The sequence below is a fragment of the Psittacula echo genome (assembly GCF_963264785.1).
Source record: "Psittacula echo genome assembly, chromosome: Z".
Lineage (NCBI taxonomy): Eukaryota > Metazoa > Chordata > Aves > Psittaciformes > Psittacidae > Psittacula > Psittacula echo.
Window position 1 is genome coordinate 68499982 of NC_137742.1, and position 14886 is coordinate 68514867.

At 36.9% G+C, this 14886-nt stretch overlaps 1 protein-coding gene across 1 annotated transcript in view; it reads right to left on the reverse strand.

Moving 5' to 3' along the window:
• Positions 1-362: 362 nt before the first annotated feature.
• The window catches only part of KCNN2 (potassium calcium-activated channel subfamily N member 2), a gene marked incomplete at both ends in the record, with an annotated part of 55889 nt that continues 41365 nt past the window's right edge, over positions 363-14886 (reverse strand). The window contains 4 exons of the mRNA XM_080637699.1: positions 363-650; positions 2529-2598; positions 7206-7333; positions 9788-9898. Of these exons, the coding sequence (XP_080493825.1) occupies positions 363-650; positions 2529-2598; positions 7206-7333; positions 9788-9898 (597 nt within the window). The remainder of the gene's footprint in view (positions 651-2528; positions 2599-7205; positions 7334-9787; positions 9899-14886) is intronic.

Sequence of the window (14886 nt, forward strand, 5' to 3'; positions counted from 1 at the left end):
GCTTTTTTTTAATTGCTAAGTCCAAGTAACCAAGAACTATGTGCAGAAATTAACCTTTTTATTATATTATATACTGTAGTAGTAAAATTTGTTTGAAGTGCATGATTAAAAAGTTAGCGAAATTACAGAAGGAACAATCTAATATAGCAGTAATAGGTGCATTCACTGTGCATCTGAGAGGAGGAGGGGGGAAAAAAGAAGAGTTTTCAACTCATTTTGGCCTAAAGCATATTCAGGTTTCCAGGACTCTGACATCAGAACCCAGATAACACTGGTTAGAACCATAGGGCTTTACAATAAAAGCTAAAATATTGACCATATGATGGCAAAAAGTCTTTATTTTGTGGTTAACTTATTTTCTTCTAGCTACTCTCTGATGAAGTTGGTGGTGCTGTAGAGGATGATCTCCTTCTTCTTGACAAAGATCGTGATCGTTCAGCACTGTAGGCAACATGCTTATCGTAATTTTGTATCTGAGCCTCAAGGAAATCCCTCTGTTGCTGGCTGATTGTCTGACTAATCAGTCCAGGGAGAGCTTGAATGTTACCAATTAAAGTTTCCAGTTTAGTTTCCAGTGTAACAATTCTCTTCTCAAAATCTTCGCTTCTTTCATTTAAGTCAGAAATCATGTCATACATGATGTTTTGAGTCTGAAAGCAGAAGGATATAAGCAAAGGTTTAGAGAGACCTTGCAAATATTTCAACAAGCAGCATGACTCTTAGAAGGGTTTGTAAATACTTTTGCACTTCAAGGAAAGAAAAAAAAAAAAAGGGATACAAACATTATAACAATATCCAGTGTTGTGAAATAATTTTCCTTGTAGATCCACGATAAACTTTCTACTAAATTGATTGAGCAGGAATGTAATCTGCTGTGAGTAGCACTTTAGTTGTTACGGTATAAATGAATCAGTCAAAAGACCAGGCCTTTTTTGGAAGGTCAGGTGCTTAGAAATGTACCATGCATTTGTTTGTGAACAAATTCTTTGTTAACAGTCAGTTATGTAAGCCACCAGGAGACTGAAGGCTCCAAAGTTGTGATCCATCCTTGTCTCTTCTGTATTTCCTCTGATTTTCAACATCCTCATTCTTCTAAGCGGTACACAAATGTTTATTTGATTTCTCCTTAAACTGAACAGGTACTCCTGAACTGGCTGTAATAACACTAGTTGGGTGGATTGTTTTTGAAATGTAGTGTAAGGAGGCAAACATCATGTTTCCCTGCGTCCACATTAACCAATACATCCACCCTTTACAAAAAAGTGTTTGGCTTTAGCAAGTATATAGGGTGTAATTTAAAACACTATAGTGGTCAGTAAAAATGTGATCTGTTGTGATGAAATCTGTTATTTCATAGAGACTTGAAACTCGTTAAAAATAATTACTGAATTTCTCCCTGATAGACTGAGACTTCAGATTAGGCTTAAACTAGCGTCAAAACCTGGATGTAATTCAGTGGAAAAACTCATTGAAGTTTATAAACCACCCTAAGGGAATGAAAATTAATTGAAGGAAAGCCTGAAGTGTAAAGCACTTCAGTATCAGATGAGTGTTGATAACCCATTTCTCTGCCTCCTATTTCAAGATACTAGCACAACTCTTGAAAGCAAAACAGTCTGTTAAATAGTATCTGAAAAGTCATCAGCTGCCAAAAGCACTAGACTGAAATGTATTTTCAGTAACTGAAGTTGTCAGGTGGTTCTCTAAAGCAAAAGGGGAATGAACACTGAAGAATTTAATCTTTGTTTTGATGCATTTTAAATTGAGGAGGGGTTTAAGGTACATGAAGAGGTGTACAAGAAGCCCTTAGGAAAAGACCATTAACGTCTCTAATGTAGCCTCAAATTGCGATCAAAGTAACTGTTAAATACTGAGGTCTAATGTGAAACCTGGAACGCTACCACCTCAGCCCTCTAACTCTGTAGTTATTATTCTATATTAATGAGAAATACCAGCAACAGTAGATAAACAGTTTGCAACTGAACAGTCTCTTTTTTTGGCAGCTATCATTCATTAGAAAAACTTATACAAATGCAGACATAAATTTACTTGTCTACACACACTGCTGCATAAGACAAGCAGAATACAAAACCAGAATGTCTAATTCCAGTCTGCATGAAAGCCTGTGTACTATGGTCGCTCACAGTACAGTCACTATCACTGGGTGGGAAATCTCTTTACTACGCAGCACTACACTACTACAGCCCACTCACAGTTCAGCATTCACCATGACACTGCAGTCACTTCAGGAGCTTTCAAGATCAGTTTTTCAACACTGAAATCCTTTTCAAATGTAAAAAAAATAAAAAAATATATATATTAAAAAAAAGGTGCATTCAAAATTTGGTCAGAGCCATAAACAAGATGTTTCATTCAGTCAGTATTACCACAAAACACACACATATTTTAATTTTCTACAAATAGCAGACTTGTTAACAATATTTGCATGTATTATGTATAACATTTTCACTTACAGACTCTTCAGTTTGAAAGGATGAATGTTGAAACAACAGAAATTGCCCACTAACCTTTGCCAGGTCCACCAAAGTGTTGGCTTGATCATTCAGTTTTCTTTGTTCCATTTTTACACTTCTTAATCTAAAAAGTGGAATTTTAAATCAGAATTTTTTTGTGCAAGTGGTCATATTAGTATTTCTGAAAGGCATGCACAAAACTTACAGGAGCAAATAACTGCATGGACAATGCCTTGAGTACTTTGTGTAAAGTCAGAATTGGTCATGTGCCCGCTACAATGGGAAGCATGCTTCTTCAGCACCGCAAATAAGGAAAGAGCAAGGAAATGTGATGTTCTTGAGAATACCATTTGCCATAGTCAAAGTTGAATTCAAAAAGTGAGATAATAGTTTATCCAGGCTATATGAAAGAAAGCCATAACATTCCTCGAAGCCTCAGTATCATGACAAGTAGATATAGGAAGAAACATAGAAAACTGTTTTTTGTCATTTATGTTGTAGCAAACAAGAATCTTCCCATGCCTACATGACTAGATACAGGTATTATCCCTGTTCTGTCGGAAATGGATTGGGTTAGCAGGTGTTTGAACCTGATGGAAATACAGTGATAAGTGAGTTTCTCATCACTTTAAACAGAACTTTTATCTGACCAGCAGCTAAATAACCAACATACTTGCCAATACATTTGATTTTCTCACACAATTTGTGAATCTAAATACGATTACATTTTAAACTTATATGATACATTCCTTTTCAATGCATTATTTAAACTACAGCATTGAAAAAATATGAAAAAAAGCAGCAAAGGTGTATTTTTACCTTTTTTTGCCTACCTCTGTGCATTATAATTATTGATGCACATTCTTTGAAAGACATATACATGACCTTTCTTTTCTGTTCCCTTAAACAAAGTTCATGTTTTTCAGATTAACTTCCAGAGGAGTGGTGTGTAGATGTGATTTTCACACATAAGAAATTTCTTCCTTAATACAAGTTTATTGTTCACCAGAGAAACACTTGGACTTTCAATGTGTTTTCTGGTGGCTGTTCAAAGCAGGAAATAGCAGTTTTCAAAAACAACATAAAAAATATTTAAACAATGTGTGTTAAGATATTAGTCTACTAGTATCTCAAGGGCCAAGCAAGCTAACCATTTGTTTAGCTGCCAAGTGAAAATAATTTCGGCAGCATTTTGTGGCAGGTGGTTTGCTAATGCATAATCTGCCTATTTCTCAGGGATGGTGTCACTTTGAAAGCTAGTTTAAAGAAAGCCTTCTTGGAGATATCCCAAAATCAGGAAGTTTCTTTTCACATCTTTAGTTACAGGGCATTGCCCTTCTTATCTAAGATAACCACCACGAGAAAATTAGTTGTGAAGAGTGAAATATCTTTTTAAACACATGGAAATAACACTGTTAAGCTAGAAATAATTGTTCATATAAAATTGACATTCCAGCAGCTTTTTACTGCTTCCCCTGGAGGTACCCTTCAGAGCACAACATAAATGCAGATTGTGGGAATGGTGCTTTCAGAGGCTATAAGCTGGAGCTATCATAAAGTAAAAAATATGGAGGAGTCTCCAAGGAATGCAGTTATATCATTACGATCTCACAGCTGAAGAATTACTCAAAGGTAAGCATGAATGATTTGACTGGAGAATGATAACCCTAGTGAGCATCTCTCAAATAATTCACAGAATATGTGTCTTCTGCATTTCTCAGCATTCACTGACTCATCTGTTTGCCCGTTAGTATTTTAATTTTAAAATACCAAGAAATCCATTGTTATTGTAGCAATACAAGTACAAGCTGACACCAACACGGTGATTCCTCATGATAACCAACCCAATACCTACCACAGACTGTAAAAAATGTATCTTTGGGTAATGGCAAGTCTTTAGCTTCAGCGGCCGGATTTAAAGAAAACTGTCAGAATTTTGTTCCTAAATTCATTAAGAGAAAATATGAAACATCTTAATACGAAACTTCACTTATCACAGCAAAAGATCATGATTCTGGATCACGTTTCCATGGCAGCAATCAGACCACTGAAATTCACAAATAAAGACTATTTTTTGCATGCAGACGGTGGTAAATTCTGCAAATTTAGAAAGGAACAGCTTATACAACTTACTTCCGAGCTCTATTTTCATTTTGTTGAAATAAAAAGACAAAACAAAAGAAAACAAACTGTAAAATATACTAAAACAACCAAGTGAGCACAGTGAGCTCGATTCATCAGGTGGGAATCCTAAGGAGCTGCTACTTCTTTCAATCAGTAACTGCCCGAGGTAGAGTCTAACTCACTTCTATTCATGATGAAGAAACCTGCAACCTGCAACAGCTTCAAACCTTCCCATTAACTATCATCTGTAGATTTTTCTATTCATACAATACACAGAGTGCTTTTTGATACTATCATTTAGAGTGATGATTTCACCATCATCTCATGTAGAGTACATGAGAAGCAAAAAAGATCCAGACTAGCTGAAGGTAGCTTTAGAGCTGTGACAGTGAGTTTGATACTGCTACCATGACCTGCTCTGGTTTCTTGTATAAAACTGGCCCTGAAACTTCACTCCTTTTAGTTCTGTCTCCAGAGAAATGGTTGAAAAGGTGAAGGAGGGTGACAAAAACCCAAGAATCCAGAAAGATGGAAAAGAGACATACACATCATGAGCCTCTTGAGAATAGTGCAAAAGTGCAAGAGCAATGTTTTAATCCATGGCACTTTCTTCAGCATTTTTCAAAAATTATCCTGGTTTTGGTTTTGGCTGGTTGGTTGTTAGGGGTTTTTTTTTGTTTGTTGGGTTTCATTTTCTTATTTGGTTTTTGTTTGGTTTTTGTTTATATACAAAATTTTTAGAAATGGGATGCATAGAACTAAAGGACAAAGGGAAATTCATTATTAAAATAGCTGTTCAAAGTTTGGCTGGCACAGCTAGAAAAAAAAATTACTGCTGTCACCTTCTTCACCCCACCTGATTAATGAATTTTTAAGGCAGATGCAGAACAACACTTTACATCTTGTGAAGCTCTTCTGGGCTTGAATGATATATAATGTTGCAGATAGAGCCTGCTGTGCTTTTTAGATTCTTCTCTGAATATGCATACTCTTCTCTGAACATGCATACACACAGACACACACACAGACACACAAAATAAATAGCAAAGTTAAAATATGAAGAAATAACCTTTGCAATCAAGGACTTAAGGCCAGCAAAGGATGCATAGGTCATGCCATCCTCTATTCCAGAACCCCTGGTACTCTTCGCTGCCTCCCAACCCTTTAAGCTAAGAAGGATGACCAAACTGGGAAAATATACTTTTTTATATCCATACAAAAATGCCTTGACTTTTGTCATCTTTTTATTCCTTCAAGTATTTCTGCAATAGCACAGTAATATTTAATCCTGTAAGTTTGCTAAATATAATACACTAATCAAGGTTTATAGGATACTTCACTCCTTAAGCTTAGCAACCTCCTATTTTAAAACATTGCTATGAAATGGAGATACTGTTAGCCTATATTTATTAACAGGAACTATGATAACCTGGCCTTTCCTTCCTGTTTTTCCTGCAAGATGACATAAAGGTGTTCTTTTCATGATGGACACTTTCCTTGTATCTCCTCACAGGATGGCTCAGACACAGACCCACACTGAAAAGTTATCAAAATGTCGGTTTGAAATTAAACTTACTTTATTTATCTACATCTCCCCTGTGTCTCATGGGAACTAATTGCATAGGCTGTACAAATGGCTGCCCCAGGCTGGATGGGGACATTGAACAGAGCAGACAAATTGTGGCATGGGTCTTGACCATTCCTCAGGAAGTATATATGGTTCCTGGGGACAAAAGTCTCTTTTTTTTCCCCCATGTAGTCCAAGGAAAAGTAACTGAATCATTGTACAATTCCGCTGGTTTTGATGTGCTTCATGACAGATATGTATTATGAATTTTAGATGAATACTTATAATCTCTCAACACCGTAATTCAGCTTAATCATCCTACTGGTTACAATTTTCAGGTTTTCAACTCTGGAAGGTTTCAGTAGAGAGGAAGAACTCATCTGAATCTTGCCAGAGGTGCTCAAAGGTGCTCACATAATGACTGTTGGCATGTACTGCCATCTTCCCTGTGTTAGGCATCATAGCTGACGTACCAACATTTGATTTTAGGCACTGAGAATATACGATGGAGAGAGACAACTGTTGGGTATGTCCAACAACACTCGATGCATATTCTTTTCATTAATAACAACATACCTACTCCTAGGCTCTCTTCTATCACATGATTCTGATTATTATTAATTATTAAAACCTACTGCTAATGAAACTTTCTTCATTTTCTTCTGTCTGTTGTAGCTTGTCTCTTACTACCTGTAAGCAAATGTGCAACAGCAAAGGATCGTCTCAGCAGCAAAAGACAAAGTCTTAGATAATTCAAGAAGCATAGGAAACTTCTAAAACAACACAAACAAGTTCTATTTACTGTGGACATACACAACCAGCATACTTTTTAATTTTTTTGTAAACAGGTAACATAGTAAAACCTTATAATTGTTTACTCAAGCAAAAAAACAACCTCAAGAGTAATTTCAAGTATAAAGGCGGAGAGAAAAAGGAGGGTGGGAGGGAGCAGGACGGGACACGGAGACTGAGAGTGACTATGAGGGAAAGAGAAACTAAGAGAAACCTGGAAAGAAAAGCCAAAGCAAAATAGTACTTACTGATGAATAGCTTGCAAGAATTTGCGTTGATGTTTCCTTACTTTTGCATGGTCTATCTTTTTAACCAGCTTTGTGTTTTTATAAATTAACCATGTTTCCCTGAGTACATTGGCCGCTGCATTTTTCACCTGTTTGATAAAATAAAAACACCAGGCTGTCAAAAGTCACATTGTCATGTTTTCTCTTTTCTGGAATACACTCCTTCTAAAGCACTTCAGATCCTGCCTAACTGTGGGAAGTGGATACACAGGAAGCGCAACACCGAGGGCAGAAAACGTAATTGGACCAAAGCGACTGCTGAGCAATTTCCATGTTACTTATAAACTTGGGACCAGCTCTCTTTGCATTGTGGAATAATTTGTACCTCTTTAAAGAGGAAGCACTGTTCGGTGGTTTTGGCAATATAAATTACAGTAAGGAAATACTAATGCTTTATCTATATGACAAATAAATTAAAATGTGCTTAATAGTATCATAAAATTTCTCACTTTCTTATTTATGGTTAGTACCTTTTCAATCTCTTAGCAATTTAACAGTCTTTTAAAATATCCAGAGCTGTTTGAACACACTTTTTCCCCCACTTTTTTTTGGTTTATATTTTTACTCTTGTTTCTTTTTTACCATTTTCCCAGGAGATTTAAAAGATCTTGCGAATTAATATGGCCAGTGTTCTGTTTCATAAGTCCTTTGATTTTTTTTTTTAATGAAGCTTTCCATAGAATGTTAAATGTAAAAGAGTACCTACAGTTCTTCAGGCCCTCCAAAATTTTCAAGAATGCTTAAGAACATCACAGAACTTCAATGCAATGTTAATTAAAGACAGAATAACTAGTTACTTGCAAAGGAAAACTGTCCTTATTATTCATCTGTATTTTCTCTCCCTTCAACTTTATATCATGTCAGTCACTGCAGCATCAGAGCTAAGTCAATGTTGAATGAAAGCCATCACAAGAATGCCATGCAGAAGCTCTCCCTAGCAAGAGATTCCCACCTTGTCCCTGGAGAAGTGTTGCAGAACCTTTGTCCTGCCTTTGGTCAAAGCACAATCAGTTTGTGACCTGATGTGCATCTCAGATTTGTTCCCTAGGTTTGTTATTCACGTTCTCTGAGTTTCAGGAGTTTGAAGATACCCAAGCACCACTTGGATACAGTATTAGACCAATATTTAGATTTATATGAAGAATAAAATAAAATTTAGATTTATATGAAGAATAAAATAAACCTTAAAAGGCACAAATGAACACCAGACTCAAAATCTGGTCAATCTTTACAAAACTCTTTTCTTCCCTGAAAGACAGTTTGAACTCAGCTGCCAGATCATCCTAGAAAAGTGCCCATGTTAGGAATGAAAAAGTTGTCTGTGGTTTAGTATCAACAAGGCCTTAACGAACTGTAACAGGAGTGCAAACCAACACGCTCAAATAGAGAACTGAAGTCAAACACCTCTGTACCTATGTAAGAACTGTCATCCCACTCATCCTTAGACTTCCCCTGACATGACTGCTTAGGGTAGATACAGGCTGTCAGTGCTTATGGGCACAGAAATGAGGGAACCAGCACAACCAGAGCAGCCTGCCAGCATAACCTGGAAAAAGCTTGTGGAGACATGACACAGCTCTCTGCAGCAGAGGACCAGTAGCAGCACAGCACTGCACTGATGCATGGCGCTGTGCCAGGCAGCCAACCTCCTTCCCACTTGGACCAGAGAGATGGTTTCCTGCTCAGGCATCAACATCCCTCTCCACCCATCAGCAGGGATAAGTTCTGCTGAGTTCTGTTGTAACGGCCTTCCTTTCCATATTGGCTCTTCTCAACAATGAAGATCAAATAAGTTGACAGGACTGTGTAGATCCCACTAATTTTTTTGTATTCTCAACAGTGACCTGTTTTATTTCAATAAAGGACTTCTATTGCCTGTTTGCCGCATTCTTTCATTTTGCCAAACATTACTGTATTTCAAATGATATTTCATTTATATTCAAATACTTGAAGTTACATTTCAAAAGAAAAGATTTACAATATTTTTCATGAATTTAATGATTTCTAGAGGATTTTTAAAAATACTCTCTTCTAAGAATATTATCCACAAATGTTGTTCAAGGTAATTCTATAAGTATGTGCTGCTAAGTGAACCCTGTGTTGAGTGCAAAAGGCAACTGGAAAGACTGTCTCACTCATAATCTATGAATATGTCTTTTTCTTAAGAACACCCTTCATAGCTTGTAATTCCTGTATCAGTCATTTCACCTATTTTAGCTAGAAAAAATTTGCATATTCTTCTCATATGTGGCATGAAGTTTTTTTAGCTTAACATGAGTCTTTAGTTAACAGCATTTAGCTGTTGGTTATACCAATTATATTGCAGCTGCAAGAGAATATATTCTACAGAGCATATTCAAATTTTCAAGATCTCAAAGTTGCCCTCAATTTATAGAAAATCTTTAGGCATTCAATTCCTTCTCCTTGCAAAATCACACCCTTGAAAGATTTCAGTATAATGGAGCAGGAGACTATTTAAAACAAATGCAGAAATAAATTAACACACATTTCCTTTTCAGTTGTGAATATAAATTGTGACTTACTCTTTTAGTTAGCTGGGTGTCCATCATGAAATTATGCACATGTTTTTCTGCTTTGGTAAGTTCTAACTTCCTTGCCACCACAGCTACCACCAGTGCAGTACACCCAGCACCCTGAAAATAATAAAACAAACCCCCAAGATGTTGCTATTTCATTTTGCACAGTTTTTAGTTTCAGTTTCTTCTTTGCTGTAGAAGTATGGCAGGCACCAGGTGGTTCATCCCTGGTAAATAGAGTGAACATGCTAAAGCTATTTCAGTTCAGAGTAATAGGAAAAGTCTGTAATTACCGGCTGGTCTATCAAGGCATCAAAATTTTTGTGAGCAGCATCATTTAAAAGTTCAGTTTTTCTTCCTGCAGGGGTTGAAAATCTGAACACATCCCATTTGTAGTCCATAAACAAAGCAGGTGATAAAAACACTTTTAAACCCCGGAACAGTTAGTAAATAAACAGCTTGTTTTTAACAATTGTCTAAAGGTTACAGCAATTGGGAAAGAAGAAATAAGATGAGATTAGTATTGAGCATACAAAAAAAGCTTTTTAGGATTTTCTGAGGGTGTAAAAATAATCATAAATTTAGTATTTACTCAGTATATTTCCTTGCTGTTCTCTGAGTCCTTCAAGGATCTTTTCTTATAGTATTGCTGCTTATCTTATTACAATTTAAAATAGCACACATACACAAGCCCATTTCTTCAAAACTTGGATGGGGAAAGTGTCAATTAATTTTCTAATTTGTGTTGTATATATGTATGCAAGAAGAGCCAAAGCCAGTACATACCTGTTGCTTTGAAATGACAGCGCCTTTATCATCATCACAAATTAAAATGTGGGGTTTCTTTTTCAGGGAGGAAAGCAAAGGATGCCGAAATGAAGTAGGTAATGAGAAGCAACATTACACACATCTAAAGGTGTCATTTACTTTACACTATGAATAAATTCTGCTGCCTTAGTTTTGTTTTTTTTTTTGTTTTGCTTTTAACAACTCTTTACAAGTTCTTTTTTAAAAAGTACAAAAAGAACATGAAATATGCCAGGCTGTGTTTAACTTGCAGTTTCACCCCAACCTAGTTATTATTGCACTTGTATCAGTTACTGTCCAGTATGAAGCAATCTCTTGTTGTACACTGAAGCTTACCACATTTTCATTCACAGAGCTTTCTTCCATTGTTTCTCTGTATCTCCATTCTCCACCTCTATGAGTGCCTTACTCTCTCCAGAAAGTCCAGAAGAAATATCTGAATCCAGCTTTCACAATAAAATTCCAGTACTAAACACATAGAGACTGCAAAATAAATTAACTTGTTGGAAACCCTTATTCACATAGTGTCCCCTCACGAGAGAAAAAAAAAAAAAAAAAATCTGCTTTCTTTGCTTACTTACTAAGGCACGCAATGAATTTTGTAAAAGACTCCAAGCAATTAATTCTTCATTCCCTGGTATATTGTTCCAATAAATCCATCTGCTCCCTCACAAACACCTAACTCTCTGCAATTAATTCTCACCTAGCAAAGCTTCTATCCCCAAGGAGCTCTCAACAGTCCTTTGAATAAGTCCTTTGTAATTTTGCTGCATTTTCTTCTTCCCCTCAGTCCTCAGTACCAAGCTTTCTAGTTTCTGTTCCTTCTGTTCATGGACATTTACTTGAAGTTTGACTCACCCCACGAGGTGAGTCAAAATGGGTCTGTAAGTTCCTTGGCTTCTCCAGATCATTAAGAGTTAAAAAGGCGGAAGACGGACAACGCAATTTAAGGCTGAGCATTTCAGAAATCCACCAAGCCCTCTGAGAAGTCAGGAGATGCTCTACCATATGCCCTACCTCCCCAGAAAATACGCAGCTCTCCTTTAGTCTCCTTTCTGTGAAAAATGGCAGAAGGGAAGTGCTGAAGACCTTTGTGGGCAAATAAATAAATGAGTTACCCCATACATGAAGAGAAAAGCAGACATCTTTTGGTCCAGTATGTCAAGATAACCAGGATCAAATTAATGGCGTAACTTGAGTTCTACCTGCTTATAGCATGAATGCTAAAACAGAATGAGATTATTCATAGCAACACCCCTGGCAAAGTGGCACAATATGGCTGTTTATGCCAAGTTACCAGGGCAGAGAAATTATCAGATGACACCTCCCATAGTCCCCCAAAAAGCCAGAGGAATGGTGACAGACCAAAGGAATTTGGTCTGATTTGAAATTATTCCAGCCTTCGCGATGAATGCTTTTCAGAGTGACCCAGCTGTTACAAGGGCCAAACGCTGTTAAAATAAGTAGCTTTTTATTTCATATTAAAGACTCTGCCTGCAGCAGCAGAATACTGTCACCAGCAAGCTATGACAACCACATCTGTGGTGCATATGCACAGCAGTGCATATATGTATTCCTTAGCTCCAGAACAGCTTACTACACCAGCAAGGTATTCCAACATTCAGGTTACCCCTCCTGGCTTTGTGGGATATGAAGGATCTCAATACATGAAAATGAGCTCTTTTTAGCATTTCTGCAAAAGAATGAAGTGTTACACTGTTTGTGTGTTTACGTTTCACAGTACCTTGAAGGAAAACGATCTACACCCATTATTTAAACAACTAACAGCTTACAGAAGTAAGACTGAAATTCCACTTAAAGTACATAATGCTATTTAATATTTTATATTACAAAGGTCTGTGCTATTTTATGGCTCCGTGAAGATCTCAGCATCCTTAAAGATACTAATAAAGTGAGAATTATTCCAAACTGCAGAAATGAAGTAGAGGCAATACAGTTACTTTAAAACGGTAGAATCGCAAGCATCAAACTTCCCGTGTTTTGGAATATCCTGATTCAGACGAAAATCAGTAGCATGAATTAAATTAATTCATGTTCATCTGCTCAGGTTTTTTTCTTATATCAATGCTATAATGCAGCATCTACTTTTTTATTAAAATTACTTAGGCTAAGCAAAAGCACTATAGCATTAATTTCAACTGCAAGGACAGCTATTTTGAGAATAAAATTCAAAAAATTCTTATATTTGATTACTGTATTTTATAATTTCCAACAGAATTCTATTTTTCCTGTTATGAGTACACCAAACCACCGCTTCAAGCTTTTGCTTAACTTTCAGGGGAATTATACATAATAAAAAAAAAAAATTAAAAAGGCAGGTATATATTTTCAAGTAACAAGGCAGTAATTATTTCTACTTGGAATTTGCTCTCTTCAGTCAGCCTCCTGTCCACCTCTTGCATTAAAGAGATTGTAGTGTATTTTGGCTTAGTAAGCACACTGATTTTAAGGGCACTTAGGACTTCCAGTGTGTCAAAATTTGAGAGGAAAGAGAATGAAAGAATATTCATAACATTCCCTCATCAGTCCATCGCAATTTCACCTAGAGATATATGTCTGAAAGCCACCAACTTTCACCTCACTGAACAGTCCATTTAAGAATGAGTAATAGGACAACTATGCCATCTTAGTGACCTAAAATAGTTTTGCATTATTTATACTTTCATATATTCAGTGCCTCCCTGGCTACTACTGTCTCCAGTGGAGTTTGCACCACAGCTAGAATTTTACTGCAACATGTAAACTTCTAAGCTATAGTGTGTCTGCTACAACCTTAGTTGATTCCATTATTCCTTTCTCTATGGCATCACATATAGAACATTTGCCCTCAGTTGCAATATTTTGTAACTCCTGGCTCTTCCTTCTCATGACTCCAGTAAGCCCCTTGAGACAAAATCTTTTGCATCATCTCTTGACCTAGGAAAAGCTTCATGGACACATGTGCAAAGCTAATGCATAGTTTTCTTTCAAATTTCTCCCCTTCTTTTTAGGATAGCAAAGCCTAGCAAAACCAGTGAAGGTACTTAAGAGTCTGGTATGTCAAGATCATTTGTTTTGATCCTGCATAATACCTCCTTGTTCTCCACTCTCTTTGCTATATGGGGATGGTAAACTGTTCAGGAACTTGGACTACATGTTGGTACTATCTTTATACAGTACTGGTATCAATAGAATCAGGTGCTAAAGAGTCCTGAAGCACTATATGAACATAAATAACAATAAATAATGAAGGTAGGTCTGTATTAACCAATTACACAGTACACATCATAACAGGAGAACTGACTTTGCCTTTTTTTTTTCTCCTTCAGATCCTGATGGGGTTTGCTGACATAATGTATCAATGTACTTACTGCATCCTATACCAGCTGATATGCCTTCAGCAGTCTAATCACAGTCCCTTGTCCTCTTCGCTGATGCAGCCCTGCCTGAGTTTTCTGCTGTTATCATCAGAACCACCAGACCAGAGTTGACTAACTTAACAACTACTACATAGAATTTTACATTACGGTAAACCCAAAAAGATAAAGCCATGACAACTAGAGGGAAAAAGCAGGTGTTGCCCAAAGCGTGTAATGAGGGTGAGTCTATGAAGTTTATATCAAGATCATGACTTTTGTACTGTTCACGAGTGCCAGGACTGAGGGTTCACACTGGTGCAATACACAGTGATTGCAAAACTGCAGCTTCAGGCTCCTATAAAGTCTAGTATTTACATCTAAGTTCTAGTGATAACCAAAAAAGAGGTGCTTGCAACTTTTCAACTGAAGGGTTGTCTAAGGTAAAGAATAGTTAGCACTGGCTGATAAACTCCACTGAAAACAGCATTTGGTCAGCAGAGAAACCTGGTACTCTAAGTATATGCCTCTGGCATTTCCACTTGGTTCCTTCTTTGCTAAGGTTCCAAAATAACTTTACAAGGCAGCAATGAATTTCTGCAGCTGCCTGGAGGTCATATATATGCCTGGAGGGTGCTATTGGTGTGAAAGAAAACAACACTCCATGTCAGTGTCTCAGCTGAAAATCCCCTGGCAGTTTTGGTTTACTGGACTGGAAATGAAGTGTGGTCTTTAGTGCTGCAATTGCCACAAAAATGTGGCTATACTTGCCTGTAACTGAAAGCAGGCATTTCCCGTATTTCTTGCTCACTTCCCTTGGGATCCACCAAGGGAGTGAAAAGGTCCACTTTGAAGACATACTTTACCTAAAGAAAACTCTCCATTCCATTACCGGGAATGAAAGACCATGGCAATGGTGCAAGTATATACAGTCTACAAGCC